The 18,114-nt window shown below is 44.8% G+C and overlaps 1 protein-coding gene across 1 annotated transcript; it reads left to right on the top strand.

The window, feature by feature from the left end:
* LOC108682150 lies at positions 1 to 17,634 on the top strand. The gene is made up of 27 exons (XM_047879965.1): positions 1 to 254; positions 386 to 911; positions 1,335 to 1,412; positions 1,595 to 1,671; positions 1,882 to 2,517; positions 2,736 to 2,999; positions 3,599 to 3,892; positions 4,495 to 4,560; positions 4,863 to 5,075; positions 5,295 to 5,398; positions 5,616 to 5,805; positions 6,365 to 6,532; positions 6,828 to 6,904; positions 7,240 to 7,360; positions 8,803 to 9,018; positions 9,660 to 9,761; positions 10,693 to 10,796; positions 11,097 to 11,161; positions 11,350 to 11,558; positions 11,781 to 12,042; positions 12,217 to 12,338; positions 12,925 to 13,110; positions 14,543 to 14,655; positions 15,058 to 15,160; positions 15,662 to 15,749; positions 16,273 to 16,388; positions 16,600 to 17,634. Exons 1-27 carry the CDS (start codon positions 206 to 208, stop codon positions 16,878 to 16,880), a joined length of 4,830 nt encoding a protein of 1,609 aa, XP_047735921.1. The 5' UTR covers positions 1 to 205; the 3' UTR covers positions 16,881 to 17,634.
* The last annotated feature ends 480 nt before the right edge of the window (positions 17,635 to 18,114 follow it).

Raw genomic sequence — 18,114 nt, 5'->3', positions numbered from 1 at the left:
TTAAAGAGAAGTGTTGTAAAATAGAGCCTTGGTCGAATCTTAAGTAAAGATCGATCGACTCCTTATAGCCTAAAACATTTGTGTATGGATTGATCTCTGACCAGCAGAGTATCCTAGCGTGAGAGAGCTCGGTGGTCTAGTGCTGCTCCTCAACCTTAAATATAAACTTATTTCAGAGTCGATTGAAGGCGTTCAATCTAAATCGATGTTACTGGATGACGCAGTGCATATCTTTGCACTCCTCGGCTTCTCGGGTATGACAATTACTAAGAATTGTACATAACAATATTCGATAATTTTGAAGTATTCTGTCGCATATAAGAAAAAAGCTAGTGGAAAACGTTCCCAAATATGACGAACTGAGCCTGAAATTTGTCCATTGCAGTTGCGCCAGGGACCGCCGTGGCGCTTGCAGGTATCGAGGTGTTGGTGCCGCCCCCAACACGCGGTCCTGACATCAACAGCAGCGCTGCCAGCGTGGACTGCACCAACGTCTACCTTAACAATACCAGCAGCACTTACGACAACAATAACAACACCAACACTAACACCGTTGTTCTGACCTACAATACAACAGGTTTTAGCAACATAACTAGTGGAATAAGTACAATCATCAACAATGTTACCAGCATCACTATTACAAGTGACTCTAACGCAACAATAAGCTACAATAACATAACCTATGCCACCATCAACACCTCTGGCACTAACACCAGCAGCATTACAGCAGTAGATGCCTGCAGTGGCACCCAGACTCTCAGCGCGCCTCAGGAAAAGAATATCGACCAAGCTGCCGAGTTTTACGTCATATCCAAGACCCCGATGCGCAGGAGTGAAATACAAACTTTTTGTGATAACTACGTCGTTCAAAATCTGTCCTTGCAGCGCTTCGTCCGTTTCAAACTTGTTGGGTGAGTGAAGGGGTGATGGCTACTGTTTAGCCTGGTCTGTGGGGGTGAGTGAAGGGGTGATGGCTGCTGTTTAGCCTGGTCTGTGGGGGCGAGTGAAGAGGTGATGGCTGCTGTTTAGCCCGGTCTGTGGGGGTGAGTGAAGAAGTGATGGCTGCTGTTTAGCCTGGTCTGTGGGGGCGAGTGAAGAGGTGATGGCTGCTGTTTAGCCCGGTCTGTGGGGGCGAGTGAAGGGATGATGGCTGCTGTTTAGCCTGGCCTGTAGGGGTGAGTGAAGAGGTGATGCTGCTGTTTAGCCTTGCCTGGTCTTGAATAACTTAGTAAAGAATCTCAAATATTGCTGTAATTCCGTTTGAAGCTGCAGCAACCACAAATTTATTTGGATGAGTTCATTAATTGAACAATCTATTTTGATCATTTTTTCAGACCTCCTCAAACCGGCGCTGCCACAGCCGTTCTTGAAGCACTTGCAAACTTGACTGGGCAACCTGCCGACAATGACAGGTATGTACACTGCCATCTTTCCGCGTCGATTCATTCTTTAAGATCCGTACAAAATTCATAAAATTCAGCATTTGCATCATATTTGTATAAGATGGACAAATTTTGCCCCTAGAATAAAAGGTTTGAACTATTCCATAATGATTCATTATTTCGGTTCATAATTTGCTTCTCTAATGTTTCAGTATTTGGGACCCCCGCCATGTAGTGAGCCTTGTCGCCGGAGCCTTCCAACTCCGCGCTGTGGTTGACGCCTATGCCGGTTTGACAAACTTATTTCTAACTTGTATCATTATATTCTGAAACTTTTCATTAACCTTTTATTTGTGTGCATTGTGTATATTTGGTCACTGTTTTATTTAATGTGCTTCAAACATTTTTTGAAAAATTGATGCGCTGTTGCAAATAGTGGCGAAATGGGGAAATGAGATTTATATTAATGGACGACGTTTACTTATTGTTTCTGTCTCAGGTCGTGTATCCAGCCTACAATGGAAAATAACTGACATTATAGATGCAAAATCACTTTTTGCTGCAGTCAGCAGCGGCGTGAAGAACTCAACTTCTTTTGCGTCAAGTTTAACAATATCTACAACCTCTACCTCCTCTAGCTCCTCTAACTCAACATCAAGCACCACTGGCTTTACCAGCGCAACACCAACCACCCCAAACACCACTGGCTCTACCAGCACAACATCAAGCACCACTGGCTCTACCAGCATCACACATACCACCGCAAGCTCCACTGGCTCTACCAGCACCACACCAACCACCCCAAGCACCGCTGGCTCTACCAGCACAACATCAAGCACCACTGGCTCTACCAGCACCACACATACCACCCCAAGCTCTACTGGCTCTACCAGCACCACACATACCACCTCAAGCTCTACTGGCTCTAGCAGCACCACACAAACAACCTCCAACACCACACCGATCACCATAACAGCTTCTGTAAACAACTCAAGAACAGCAACATCTGAAAGTTCCAATGAGACGCTGTCGGGCTCGCTTGACTACAAAGAAAAATGGTACAGCAGCTTCCAGTGGACGGTGGCTCCGATTGATAACGACACACGTTTTGCCCTCTGTAAAGGTGTTACATATAGTAAGTTTTTTCAAACCTGTTCATTACACATCAAACACTCAGGTGGCGACATTTTACATTATTGTGTGATATATAATATAATCAAACCTCCTTAAAACTTCCCCTCAAGTAGTATCAAAAACCTATGAAAAATTGTCTTATGTATATCAAATATTGTTCCTACTTGAGTTGTCTAATAAGCGACCACTAAACGTTTAAATATAATTATTAAAATTCAGATTCGAGTGACTGCCGTGGGGTACCAGCAACTGTCATGGACGCCATCAGATTGTTGGCAGGGTCGAGCACTATCAACACTGACGGCGCCAGTACTGGCAGCACTGCAAGTGTTGCTGATGCTGCTGCAACAGCCGCAAGGTTTGCTCCATTCAGCACCAGGATGATTGAAGGACAAGTCTTGGATACACTCTGGTACATGGAGGGTGCAGCAACAGTCCCAGGATGCGTCAACCTTTGCAAATTCAGGGCTTCCAAAATTGCAGGTATGCTTTTTCTTCTGTGAATATCAATAAATTTTTTCTACAGGTTGCGTCAGAGGAAGTTCTCTTCAATTCGCTAAATAGCAAGAGATGAAGACAATGGGTGCCCTTAGGATGACGTGTACGTGAGGGTGAGTTATCAGTTCAGTGGCTGAGATTGTATGGCGCGTTTGCTGTCAAGACAGACTTCAGTGAAAGTAAAAATGATTAATTCCTTTGGTCAGCGCCCTCTCCAGATTTGGCTCTTTGCAGAATCTTCCTATAAGGTTATTTCAAAACTGTGATAAAAAATTATCACATCATATACCCATAAGGGAAAAAGTAAAATTTTCAAACACCTGCAATAATTTCGGATGAATTAACCACTTAATAATTAAGTATCTATGACGCACCATGCATTTTATAGTAGTGAGTATACGCTTCATGATATTTTTATTATATACTCCAGTTTTTGAAGATTCAAATTGCCTCATAACCTGCGATTGGCAAAAAAACAGCGTAAGGATTGAAATGATTTGTACGAGTGGTAGGCTTCCAAAGAGTATGTGGAAGGAAGCAATCTTGTGACGAATAAATAAAGCATGGGCGCTTGTGTTGGGCAGCGGTGCTGGATCAAGGCTGTCTCTGCAGCAACGACTCAACCATCCCGGAGCGATGGCTCCCTTACGTGGCCGACCAGACTTCTAATGGCAGTTACTGTCCCTGGTTCGAAAGTCCTGACTGTGACCAAGCTATTCAATTCTGTACTAGAAATACATCAACATATGATACATCAAACACGGATTTCCTTGCTACGTCCGACCAATCAAATACAAACGCATCAGCACAAACTTTATCAACGTCAAAAAGTCAATCGGAAACTTTGGCGAATATATTCTTCACTGATGCTGTGACTTGTGAGTGGAACTTTGTTCTCCGCATTGAGATACACTCTTTCCTGAAACCCCACCTTTTGTGCTAAACAGTTACGTTTATATCTTCCCAAATTGAATATGCAGAGTTCCGCCCAGTGAATGGCGAAACCTAAAGGCTATGTATTCAGGTCGGCAGCATAAGGTACGGGCTCTTTTCTTACACGCCCGGAGCTCGCGATATGCGTGATAAGATCTGTGTCCCCGCTGGTTGCAGGCAGCGGGTGTAGTTTTCAGGAGGCCGATGAAAAGCCAGCGGATGACCGGCACTAATAAGCTTCAGCCGACATATGTTGAACAATAGGGACTTTGCTTTTACCAATAGGAGTCTGTTTACTTCTAGGAAATTTTTCTGTACTGACAGTCATGCCCTGAACTATAATTTGCATGAAAGTGAGTCGTAGAATTCATGAATAAGATAAGATATGTATAGGCACCAAAAAATAGTAGATAAAATCAATGAAAAATTTTTAGAAGTAATAAACTGGGGAATAATCAGTGTTATCAACAAAAAAGAAATTTAATTATAGACAGTAATTAAACCAGAATGTTATGAGTAATAACACGTGATGCCCTCACGAACACAGGGCCAACGGACGACCCTGCACTGCCCAGGGCATCGTGGGTATCCCTGCTGGCGGGCGCCCCCAACAGTGAGTGCCTCCTTCTGTCGTCAAATAAATGTGTGGGGTCAAATGAGTCAAATTAACTCAGGGAAAAGTCAAATTATTGCGAGAATCCGTCAAGTTAACACCGGAATAGGTAGGTACTTTTGAAGTAAATAATTTGAAGAAATAATATATTGTAGAACCGTGAAGTCCTTGGAAAATTGATCAATTCGCCTAGTTTAACATGGGAAGAGTTTCGGACGACGCGTTTCCTTCTGATCAGTGGAAAATTTACTTTTTGAACGGTCTTGATTAGCACAGCTATAATTTATCTGTTTTCCCTGCAGAGGAGTGTGGGAGTGTTGATGTGGGGGCGGAGTGGCGCATACTGCAGGGTCGTGGCCCTGTGGGTTTGCTGGGGGAGCAGAGGGTGTTGTGGTGTCCCAGTGACTCGCGCAATCAGGACCCAACATCGTTCAACCTCACTAACATCAACACCGCCATCACCACGTGTATGCCATCCGGCCTATGGACACCGGCGCCTCCTACCTGCAAATACGGTGAGAGAAATTTCGCTCCAGGGCAGCCAAGTCTTATTTCTCCATCGGCACAAATGAAGTTTCATTATCTGAGTGTGTCGTAGTGCCTAGTCCTAGTTGGCAGAGACGATGGTGAACAATTACCCACTGCAGCGGTGATTGCTGGCAGAAATGATTGTTAAACCGAATGACTCGATGATCGAAAATAGTTTGAACCATCCCACCCCTCCTTCCCCGCAGACTGCAGGCAAGACCTGACGAGCTGTGCTGCCGTGTACTCTTTGGGGCATCGCACATCGGGGGCCTTTTTGCTGCGCGTGGGGGCGCCGCCCCTGCCGCGCGTCGTGAGTGGGGGCGAAGAGGGACTGAGTAGGAGGAGGGGGCTGAGCAGGGGGCGTGGGGTGTTCAGCACATGGGGTGTTGGGGCAGGTGTTGAGCATAACACATGAGGTGTTGGGGCAGGTGTCCAGCATAACACATGAGGTGTTGGGGCAAGTGTCCAGCATAACACATGAGGTGTTGGGGCAGGTGCTCAGCATAACACATGAGGTGTTGGGGCAGGTGTCCAGTATAACACATCAGGTTTTGGGGCAGGTGTTCTGCTCGCTGGTGGAAGGCGAGGGGGGTTGGGCGGTGGTAGCGAGGCGCCGCCACCTCTTCCACCCCAGCGTGTACCCCGACACTGCCAACCTGGTCACCCTGACTCACTTCACTCGTGGCGTGGGTCACGTCACCGACAACTTCTGGGCAGGTCAGTAGACCTAGGCACGTCACTGACAACTTCTGGGCAGGTCAGTAGACCTGAGCACGTCACGGACAACTTCTGGGCAGGTCACGTGGACCTGGGCACGTCACGGACAACTTCTGGGCAGGTTAACTGGGTCATCTGGTCTATACTAATCAAATCATATCATATCATAGTGATATCGGCGCTGAAGAATGGGCCTGATGTGGCCTGTAGCAGATGCTTGCACTTTTCGTGACTTGTCCACAGGAGATCTAAAAACAGGTCCTTCGGCCGGATCCTTTCCAAGCTGACGATAGTTTGAAATAACTCCTAGACTTCCACCGGGTTCGATACGGTTCTAGGCATTTCAAGTCTGAACATATATTTCGCCATAGCTTTATCCACTCTGTTCTTGAACGCATTTATACTCGGAGCCTTAACGAAAAAAACAATATCGGTGCAGAACCTACCATAGCAGGTTCTCATAACCTGCTTTAACAGGTTTTCATGATATATCTAGAGCAAAATTCCGGCCGATTCTTAGAACCGGCCATGACAGGTTCTTGCTGGTTGCCTCCTCTAGGGCTGGACACGCTGCTGGCGCTGACGGGGGACGGGGGGCGCGAGGTACAGCGCCTGCAGGCGAATGTGGCGAGTGCCACGGAGGAGCTGTGGGCGACGTACGCCTTCAGCATCGCTAACGTCACTGCCAACTACAGCGTCAGCGTCACCGACTACTACGGAACTGCAGGTCAAACAATGCATTCCATCATGCTACGCATAACGTTTATTATGTGTTGTTCAAAAGCATATATTGCTCTAAACAATCAATGATCAATCCGAATCTAATATATATTCAGTGAATATATTGAAAGAGAACACGCGTCCTTCGCACACTGTACGATGCATGTCCTCCGCGTCCCACGCACCATATAGGAGGCGTATCCTGCATTCTCCTTGTGAGGTGCTGGCAACACGCGTCCCACGCACCACATAGGAGGCGTGTCCTGTTCACTGTGAAACGCTGACTTGAGTTTGATGTGCAGGCGATGGCCTGAAGGACGTCAACGGTTCAGCTCTTGTCACCACCGAGGTTCAGCTCAGCGGCGGGAGCAGTAGCACGGTGAGACCGGCTGGAGATCTTAGCATAAAATTCACGAATAGGTTATATAATTCTGTGTATTGTGGTTAATTATTTGTGCATCAAAATTGAAGTGAAATTCACAAATTAACATCTAACACTTCCTGTTTCTTCAATGAAGATGTTATGCTTCAGTCCTGTTTCTTCAATGAAGTTCAACAGGACTGAAAGTTCCACAGTGGACGTTCAGGGTCATGCGTTCCACATTGATAAACGAGCGTTCCAGTTTGACGTTAGTGAATGAAGCATTAGTTGCCTAAATCATTATTTTAACATAGTGTACAGTTTGTTGATTGTTATTTGTGGTTTGTATTCAGATTATTTCTGGCTCCACGGCAGCGTTTGGGCGTCTAGCCTTCGCCTCTCTGGCTTGGGCTTCATGGAATGCCATCCTGACTTCGGTTTCCCTCAGACTGCGCCCCATCTCATACGATCGAGGTGAAACCAATACACGATGTTGGGATAGGGCACTGCAGACATAAAATTCTTCAGGCATTACACATTTTACATTCAGGTACTACACATTTATTCTTAGACAAGAACAAGAAATTTTATAACAAATTTATGCTATATCGACGAAAAACAGAAAATTACGTTCTTAACCCAATAATTACTGATTGATTTACAAATAAATTTCCGCAACAACTCGATGCAAGATGTGAGAACATTTTTAAATACGAAAAAATGTCGCTCATGAGAATTCACATAACATTCTGCAGAACATCCCGCAAAACAAGCCACATTTCATCCTACTGAACATCCTACACAACACCCGAAAAACATGCCACACTTCATCCTACTGAACATCCTACACAACACCCGAAAAACATGCCACACTTCATCCTACCGAACATCCTACACAACACCCGAAAAACATGCCACACTTCATCCTACCGAACATCCTACACAACACCCGAAAAACATGCCACACTTCATCCTACCGAACATCCTACACAACACCCGAAAAACATGCCACACTTCATCCTACCGAACATCCTACACAACACCCGAAAAACATGCCACACTTCATCCTACCGAACATCCTACACAACACCCGAAAAACATGCCACACTTCATCCTACCGAACATCCTACACAACACCCGAAAAACATGCCACACTTCATCCTACCGAACATCCTACACAACACCCGAAAAACATGCCACACTTCATCCTACCGAACATCCTACACAACACCCGAAAAACATGCCACACTTCATCCTACCGAACATCCTACACAACACCCGAAAAACATGCCACACTTCATCCTACCGAACATCCTACACAACACCCGAAAAACATGCCACACTTCATCCTACCGAACATCCTACACAACACCCGAAAAACATGCCACACTTCATCCTACCGAACATCCTACACAACACCCGAAAAACATGCCACACTTCATCCTACCGAACATCCTACACAACACCCGAAAAACATGCCACACTTCATCCTACCGAACATCCTACACAACACCCGACAAACTATGCCACACTTCATCCTACCGAACATCCTACACAACACCCGGCAAACTATGCCATATTTCATCCTACCGAATATCCTACACACACCCGACAAACTATGCCACACTTCATCCTACCGAACATCTTACACAACACCCGACAATCTATGTCGCACTTCATCCTACCGAACATCCTACACAACACCCGACAAAACATGCTACACTTCATCCTCCTGAACATCCTACACAACACCCGACAAAATATGCCGCACTTCATCCTACCGAACATCCTACACAACACCCGACAAGACATGCTACACTCCATCCTCCTGAAGATCCAGCACAACACCACACACAACATTACTCAACATCAGGTCGTGATGTTTATATTCATAGCATTTCTCATTACCCCGCCAGAGATGACGTGCCCGCCGTTCATACGCGTGTCTGATCCCACATACCGACGTGACACGTACACGGGCAACGTGACGTCGAGACGTGGCGTGGGCACTCGCATCTCTGTGGTGTGTGAGCGTCACCTGCTGGAGGAGGGGACCAACTCGTCCGCTCCCTTCAGCGAGTGCCTCGCCAACAAGAACTATTCCAATATCGACATTAAACTCCCCTGTCGAGGTAGCTAATAAATAAGTTCACGACAAGAAAGTTTCCGTAAACTTTTTACACTGAAAAGTTCTCTCGCATTGCTGCAGGATGCGCCCGCCGTTTCGCTGCCAGCGGGCTCACTGGTATGGTCTCGGAGTTTCCTCAAGATAAAAGCTTTTGGTTTTTGTTGAGAGAAATACATTTAGAATATCAAATCTATTTCATTTTACTATGTTCATTATAGGATTTGCGTTGTCAAGACTGCGATCTTGTGGCTTGAGATATTGTATTAGCTATGTTTACAAAAAATGCAATATAACGCTTGCTTCTTTAATTTGTATAGATGTAGCTTGTTGGAGAGCTGTGTGTATTTCGGAAGTAGGAAGTGTGAAGGAACTCATGTATGAATACCTGCCTTCAGCGCTCGTATTGCAGATACTTTAAGTACCATTGATGCCATTCCACCCGAAAGTACGGCCAATGTACTTTAGCGTAGTACGTACAAGCCATCAACCCGCTACAGTAAAACTTCATATTGCAATTGCTCAAGTCAATTTCATCTAAGAAAATCTTCACAAAATTCATCCCTTACATTCCAGCCTCCTATTGATATTTCCATACAAAGAAATATAAATGCAGCATTTGTGATATGTTTTGCCACGTCACGATAGCCGTGTGCCCTCGAGGCTTCGTGCTGGAGCCATCGGGGTGGTGGTGCTACTCGGTGTCAGAGAGCGTGCCTCGCCCCGTCAACGGCTCCCTCGACGACCAGGGTGAGTGTGCCTCGCCCCGTCAACGGCTCCCTCGACGACAAGGGTGAGTGTGCCTCGCCCTGTCAACGGCTCCCTCGACGACCAGGGTGAGTGTGCCTCGCCCCGTCAACGGCTCCCTCGACGACCAGGGTGAGTGTGCCTCGCCTCGTCAACAGCACCCTAGACGGCCAGTGTGAGTGCTTCGCCCCGTCAACAGCACCGTTCAAAAGCCCCAGTTAGTGCAGTTTTAGCCTTCAAAACCCCAAGTAGGAAAGGATGAGTTATTTCGCGCATGCCTGCGAGAAAACGACCGAGGCCACTGCCGTGCTCAGCTGAATTTTCCGCAAAATGCGAGCATGCGTCTTGGATTCGTCATTGACGACTTAGTTCGATCTGTTTGCGGAGGTGCCTGCAACGAACGGCCTTGGTCACTGCGAGAATCTCGAAGTGGGGGGAAGGGTTCGTTGGTATTTATCACACCCAAAGCTCTACCGTTCAAAGAGAACATGTGAAATCACAGAATGGACAAAGTTCTACAATATCCCATTATTATATTTCCATACACAATGTTTGGTTTAGAAATAATTCTCAATTATAATCAAGGGGCGACGCCTATACAACATTAGGTCATTAATGCCCTATGATCAAAGAGGTGTGTGGTCAGATATGGTATTATTAGAGAGGGTACGATCAAAAGGGTATGGTCAGAAAAGGAAAGTCACAGTCAATGTATCGTTCAATGTTATGAAATGTGAAAGTATTTATAGTACAGTACAGTATATACAGTAAAGTACAGCACAGTATAATATCTTCGGCATTGAAGAATAGTTCTGCTTAGGCCTGTCGCCGACACTTATATTTTTCGTGACCTTGTCATTAAAGTTCATGTGAGGCTTCGTCTCAAACTCCCCGCCAAAAGGCGTAATCCCATAACGCCGCGCCGTTGCCGCAGGCGTGGCGTGGAGCGCCTTCAAGGCGTCGAGCTTCTGGCAGGCGAGCCTCGCCTGCGCCTCACGAAGGGCCTCACTGGCCTACATCCCCAGCTCCGTCAGAGTGGTGAGTGTGGTGTGGTTTGATGGTGGTGGTGTGGTGTGATGCTGATGTGGTGTGATGCTGGTGTGGTGGGTGTGATGGTAGTGTGGTGTGATGGTGGTGTGGTGGTGTTGTGGAGAGTTGGAGGAGGAGTGGTGCAGGCTGGGGGTGTGGAGAGGTGGAGGACGAGTGATGCAGGCTGATTTTGTGGAGAGGTGGAGGACGAGTGGTGCAGGCTGGTGTTGTGGAGAGGTGGCCGTACTGCAGTTTATGTGACGCCTTATGACCTGACATTATCATGCCGCCGGTCACCGCGTGACGCAGATGCAGTGGATGGTGGCATCCTTCCTGACGCAGACCGGCCTCTACTTCGTCAGCTACAACGACAGGTCAGCTTATCAAAATCTGTAGAGCAACAAAAAGCACCAAAGATTTCCACTTAAATATAAAGTTTTGCGGTCTATAAAATTCGCTCCACTGGTTTATTCCACTTACCGATATTATATTTTTCGGCCAGCGTATCAAAAAACACAAATACAGTACATAAATACAGGTGTGCAAGACTTTTGGTGTGCAGGGGAGCGGAGGGAGTGGGCACGTGGGCTGACGGGCGTCGCGGGGTGTTCCCTATTCAGTGTGCGAAGAACACCGGGCAGGGGGAGGCTGCAGGATGCGGGGTGGAGGGCGACCAAACCAAGGATTGTCTCGTGCTCGACAGGAGCGGCCTCGGTATCGCCTCCTTCTGCATTCTCACAGAACCTATCTACTTCATCTGCAGCTTTCCGGGTGAGCAATAAATGTATATTTGATTTGGAACTTCTTCAAGCGTTGTTAGAGACGTCGCTAGGCTCATCGCACGTGTTGTGTGTGCAGCGGTGTGTCCAGACGTTACACTCATCACACGTGTTGTGTGTGCAGCGGTGTGTCCAGACGTTATACTCATCACACGTGTTGTGTGTGCAGCGGTGTGTCCAGACGTTATACTCATCACACGTGTTGTGTGTGCAGCTGTGTGTCCAGAAGGTCAGGTGCGGTCAGGCGGTTGGTGCAGCAGTGTCATGGATGTAGGGTCGGGCAGCGCGTACACCGCGTACGACAGATGTGGACGCGTGGGCGCCATGCCCGCCCTCTCTGTGGACGCTATTGCACAAGCGCTGCCGTCCATACCGCAGCTCGTGGCCCAGATTCTTTTGGCGTCTCAGGAATACAACAACTCGTCGAATTCCGAACAAGACATCCAAGTGGCATTACTGACAGGAATAAATGACCTGTGAGACACGGCGACTCAAAACGCTAAGGGAATATCTGTAATATTTTAACTTGTCCATATATCTATGTTCAAAAACTATTTACCGCCCATCAAATCATCGGGCAATCTTTCACGCTTGATCAAATATATGAAGTTAAATTTTAATTTTATAATATTGAGTAAAACTTACTACAGCGGTGCTGACGGCGGGTGGAAGGTGATGCTCAACAACAGCCTCCAGACGCTGCCGCTGCCCAACGATGACCAGCGCGACTGCCTCTACCTCTCCCTCACCACGTCGCCACAATCATACAACAGTAAATTCATTAGGTTCTGCTAAACTAAAACTTTAAGAATGCTGTAATGAAACTGCAGATTTATCAAGTTCATAGAGTTATCATTAGAATAAGTCAGTGCGAAAGATGTAAACGACGAAGGTAATATGATCAATAAAAATGGGTCACCGATGCCAGCGAGTTGAACCTTAATTTAAGTCAAGTTATTGGACGCAGACACATTTACCGGAGATTTATGAGCTCTGCATCTATTTTTTAATAATTAATTATCTAAATTTATGACTCATAGAAGTAGAAAACATCAGAATTTCGCAATCACACGGACTACCGTCAATGACTCTTTGACTCTTGAGTCGCTACTCAGGTGCTGCATTCTAGACGTTCGTCAAAAATTGCATACTAGTCAAAAATATAATTTTTATGCTTCGATTATCACTTAATAAATACGAAGCTGTTTGATTTCGCTAGAAAAATTGTGGCTAAGTTTTGGGTTTAAAATTATCGTTTCTCTTGTAGGCCGGCGAATTGAGTAATGTGTCGACTTGAGGGGCATTGACGTTACATGCCACCTTAAATTTTAACCCACTCGATTATTTTACACCTTCAGATAACACGGCCATCATACTGGAAGACTTCCGTGACGTGTGGCAGGAGGCAGGAGTTTCTCACGCCCTGAACTACACAACAATGAACAGCACCAGCGAACTGACGAAGCTTCTTCTACGCATCGGACGCTCTACGAGCTGCAAATCCCGATACCGCTTCGTCGTCTGCCAAACACCGGCCATCCTAGGTAGTATTGTGGTGAACCTGCTATTGCTCTTACGAACACTTTGTGTAATGTTGCTAATATGGTCGGTGCTTTATCGTATGTAGTGTTGTGGTGAACCTGCTATTTCTCTTACGAACACTTTGTGTAATGTTGCTAATATGGTCGGTGCTTTATCGTATGTAGTGTTGTGGTGAACCTGCTATTGCTCTTACGAACACTTTGTGTAATGTTGCTAATATGGTCGGTGCTTTATCGTATGTAGTGTTGTGGTGAACCTGCTATTTCTCTTACGAACACTTTGTGTAATGTTGCTAATATGGTCGGTGCTTTATCGTATGTAGTGTTGTGGTGAACCTGCTATTTCTCNAGGTCTTAGATTTCTGTTTTACATGTGTGTACCAAGTTTCAAAACGATCCGTCTGTAAACAAAAAAGTTTTGTTGGAGGGTAGCCGGTCCCTTTAAGTAAAATCTAAAGGCTTTATCTATAAATGTAGCGGTAGCGCTGTAGCGGCAAAACCTCGTATCGCTACTTAAATATGTAGCGGGCGCTACCGCAACTGCTACATTTCCTTAAATGTAGAGCCCCTACCGCTACCGCTACTGAAAATGTAGCGCGCTACTGCCCACCACTGCTCTTACGAACACTTTGTGTAATGTTGCTAATATGATCGGTGCTTTATCGTATGTAGCGTTGTGGTGAACCTGCTATTGCAATTACGAACACTTTGTGCAATGTTGCAAAATATGATCGGTGCTTTATCGTATGTAGCGTTGTGGTGAACCTGCTATTGCAATTACGAACACTTTGTGCAATGTTGAAAATATGGTCGGTGCTTTATCGTATCATTTCGTATGTAGTGTTGTGGTGAACCTGCTATTGCTCTTACGAACACTTTGTGCATTGTTGATAAAAAGATGGTCGGTGCTTTCCATTGACACACATTAGGTATAAAGTCAAACTAACCACGTGTCAATGTTTCGCACAAATAGAAACTATACCACAGAATGAATAAATAATTTTTTTTTGTTCTGGTTTTCTTTTAGGTCTGCTAGACTTTTGTAGGTCCCTTTACAATTTTGACACTAAGAAAAATTGCTTAATAATATATCAAAGAAAAACATCAATAGTATGAAATCTGGTCGAAAACTGGCCAGTATATACGCCAAAAATTTTGCGATGCCTCGAACATCAGGGCCGTATGGTCTGTACATCAGGAGCTATAATCTAGCTGTACATCAAAAGAATGATTTGTAATGAAGACTACCAGAATTATGGTCAAAAAATGAGCGAGACTTTCTCCAAATAGTATGAATATTTTACCCTCGTGTGGGTCATCCTGGACCAGTTGGCCCGGCAAAAAAGCGCATCAGCGCTACGTTCGACATCTATTCGTGCTGTGGGTAAGAAAGTGAGTCATAATTTGGACAATAAGACCCATATTCTGACTGCAGAATGCTGGGATTCCCCGCCTACTCCTGTCGGCAGCGTGCAGACGTGGGACTACACGCGACCTGCTGTCATACCTCTCGGCACGACCATCACCTACACGTGCCCAGGCTCTCAGGTGCTCGTGTCTACACCCCCTACTGAGTTTATATAAGACATGAATTAATAAGATTAGTGGAGCTACAGGCAAATATCTTAGTTTAAACTATGTATTGCTGTCATCAGACAAGAAAAGCTGGCCAGATTGTGTTGCCGAAAATAGAAACAGTCTAAATCACTATAATATCATGAGGTTCATCGATAATTTAACACCGTATTACTTTGAATTAGAGATTGCTGATGTTTAGAAAATCTTGTCTTATAGATGAGTTGCACTGCAGTTTTTGATTTGCACTGCGGTATAACTTTATACCCTTGCCATAGTTACAACTGTTGTAGCTATAGACTTTCTTATCCTACGAACAGGCCTCGCTTCTCTCACACATTTGACTTGATCGCCTGTTTGCGTGCCCAACTCCAGGTTGTGGTGTTGTCCCAAACGCCGTCTCTGAAGATCGTCTGCTACGCGGCCCTCGGCGGCTGGCAAGACGCAGAGCTGGTGTCGACCTGCGCCCTGCCAAACTGTGCGCTCACTCGAACTTGCGTACAACTTTAGCAGTGTTAAACTTATATCTCAACGTTGTACTTATGTACTTGGTGTTATACTTATGTATTTAGTGTCATAATTATATCTATGTCATACTTATGCTATAATAAAAGTGCAGGCTGGAGACAGGGCTGGGACCGGCGCCCTGCCAAACTGTACGATCACAGATATTATTTTTGCGTTGTAATAGCACAAGTAGCCCCATGTAGCTGGGGAGTTGCGGGGTATGAAGTGGGGCTATTTATTATAACTGTTGATACAAAGAAGAATTCAACGCATTTCTTAATGTATTTCTTGATGTTTCGCAACTAAAGTTGATGCATAAACCTAGTGAGCGCTATAACATCGATAGAACATTGGCATGCTATATGAATCTTAGGCGATTATAATCTCCGTTTATACCGGTTCACCTGTATTCAGTTGAGCTTTTCAAAAGTTTTTAAAAAACAAATTGAGTATTTTTTTATTGATTGAGCAGCATGCACAGGTCTGCCTCCCGTCCCACCCCGCGCCGACATGCTCATGATGTGGCCGAATCTTAAGACCAAAGCTGGCGCTATAGTCACGTGAGTCACGTGAATTTCACGTGTTCTGCGTGCCTTATGTCTCTCCTGAATAACATCTTGTAACGCGGGCATCTAACGATAAGGTGATAGTTAACATTATTTAGATAATCGAATAATTATATCATTTACCTGCCGAGTGTATACTGCTGCTCACTAGCGAAAGGCAAATTTTCAATTCACATCATTACCTTCAAGACTTCTCCTATCTGGTGTTGGGGGATGCTTGGGGGAGAAACCAGAGATTGTCTCTTGTACAGTCAGAACGACTGTGAGAAGGGCCGCACCGAGAAACTTTGCGATGATCTTATTTAATTCAAGGTAGTGACTCCAACAGAGCTATTTTTGCAGCGCTGAAATCTCCCTAACACTACTATCAACTCTATTAGCTCACCGCCCACTATAATACCTACTTTCACTCACCTGCCTGGGCCTTTCCGTTGTCTTGTGATACCTGTATTGACTTCAGATATCTGCCGAAGTCTTTTCAAACTGACCATTTTAAACAGATTTTTACCCCCACCAGTTACTTGTGTCCACGCGGTCTCGCAACAATTGATGGTCGAGCCGAGCAGGAGGTTCGATGCGACATGGCCGACAGCATTGCTGAGTGGAGTCCTGTTCTGCTCGACAACTGTACACGTAAGAACAGAATATGCATTCTCTATTTCGATTTAAGATCTCACTTTCATAACAGCGTATTATTTATTATCGCGGCATATTTTCTTTCAATTCTATGCCTTCTGATTGCATTTTTCAAATAATAAACTAATACTGTTAGCATGTTTCTCTCGTTGTCATTCAAAGTCCTGTCATTTTGTCGCAGACGCTATATAATCACTGTATATTTCAGAGTGTTATGGACCACCCCCGCAGTCTCAGCAGCCACAGCTACTCCTGCAGTGGGAGGGCAGCGTCAGCATTGGGGCGTCGGCCTCCTACCGCTGCAACAACTCGCAGCTCCTGGGCGCCACGACGGACGATGACGTCATCAATGTCACGTGCCAGGACCCAGGGGGCTGGACCCCTGACAGCGCTCCAGTTTGCATCAGTAAGGGTTTATTCTTAAGTCAGATTCTGCACATATTATCAGTCAGCACTATTATGAGGTATTTTGATACATATGATATTTGATACGAACAACATTTGCTTATAAGATAATGCAAGATTTAAATATTTAAATTAATCCTGCTGTCCTAACAATCAAATTCTTAATCACACAAATCTGAGCCTTTAGACCACAGGGAGGAACTCCAATGCTGTGCTTCATCAAGATTATCTCCACGCCTCCAACTCACATCACGTCTCATCATTAGAACTCTTACTTTTCATAAGATTATCTTCACGTCTCCAACTCACATCGCGTCTCATCATTAGAACTCTTACTTTTCATAAGATTATCTTCACGTCTCCAACTCACATCGCGTCTCATCATTAGAACTCTTACTTTTCATAAGATTATCTTCACGTCTCCAACTCACATCGCGTCTCATCATTAGAACTCTTACTTTTCATAAGATTATCTTCACGTCTCCAACTCACATCACGTCTCATCATTAGAACTCTTTCTATTCTCGCCACCTTATGATTTGAATTTTTCCTGTTCTGAATGAATGGTATGGATGTTATTAACTTAAATTGCTATAAAAAAACGAAATGAGATGATATAAAATGTGATTGTTGTTATTGCTGTGGTCATATGGGAATCGAAGATTTTATTGCTGTGTTATTATTTTTAGTGCACGATAGCGAATGAAAATGCCTCTACTCTGTCTTCACATCGAACGATGAATTTTTGTTACTTGGAACAAAAATTCAACGTACCGTGTTCCTCGACCTGTATTATCTAACGAGTAAATGAGTACACAATAGTCTGAACATATGTACAGCAGCCAAAAAATTTATGATGTGTTAATAAAATTAATTATTGTCATACTGTATTCTTAATATAATCAGAAAATCGGCATTTAATCTGAATTCCGGCACTAGTACATCATTTGCCCCGCAGAACGAGGAGTTGTAAAAAGACGTACTAAATATTTTATAGAATCAGAATATTTAGGTTATACAATACGTCAATAAGGGCGTTGTTCCATGCGCATCCAGAATAATATGTGAATGATAATTAAACTGGTCAGGACTACTTTTATAGTAAATGCAATCACCAGAACGGAATATTTGATCGAGTGACGCCCCTTAAATAATATTATTAGGCGAAATGCTACCAGCGATGCAGGGTCGATTGTTTATTAATTCGTTTATGCATGAGAGTCATACATGAAAATAATTTCAAGAAAGTTGGAATCGATGATGTAACAACATAAAAATTGACTTAACTTCGATTGTCATCAACGTTTACTTGACATTA

Source organism: Hyalella azteca, unplaced genomic scaffold (assembly GCF_000764305.2).
Source record: "Hyalella azteca isolate HAZT.00-mixed unplaced genomic scaffold, Hazt_2.0.2 contig4353, whole genome shotgun sequence".
Classification (NCBI taxonomy): domain Eukaryota; kingdom Metazoa; phylum Arthropoda; class Malacostraca; order Amphipoda; family Hyalellidae; genus Hyalella; species Hyalella azteca.
This window is presented reverse-complemented; position numbering and strand designations above follow the sequence as displayed.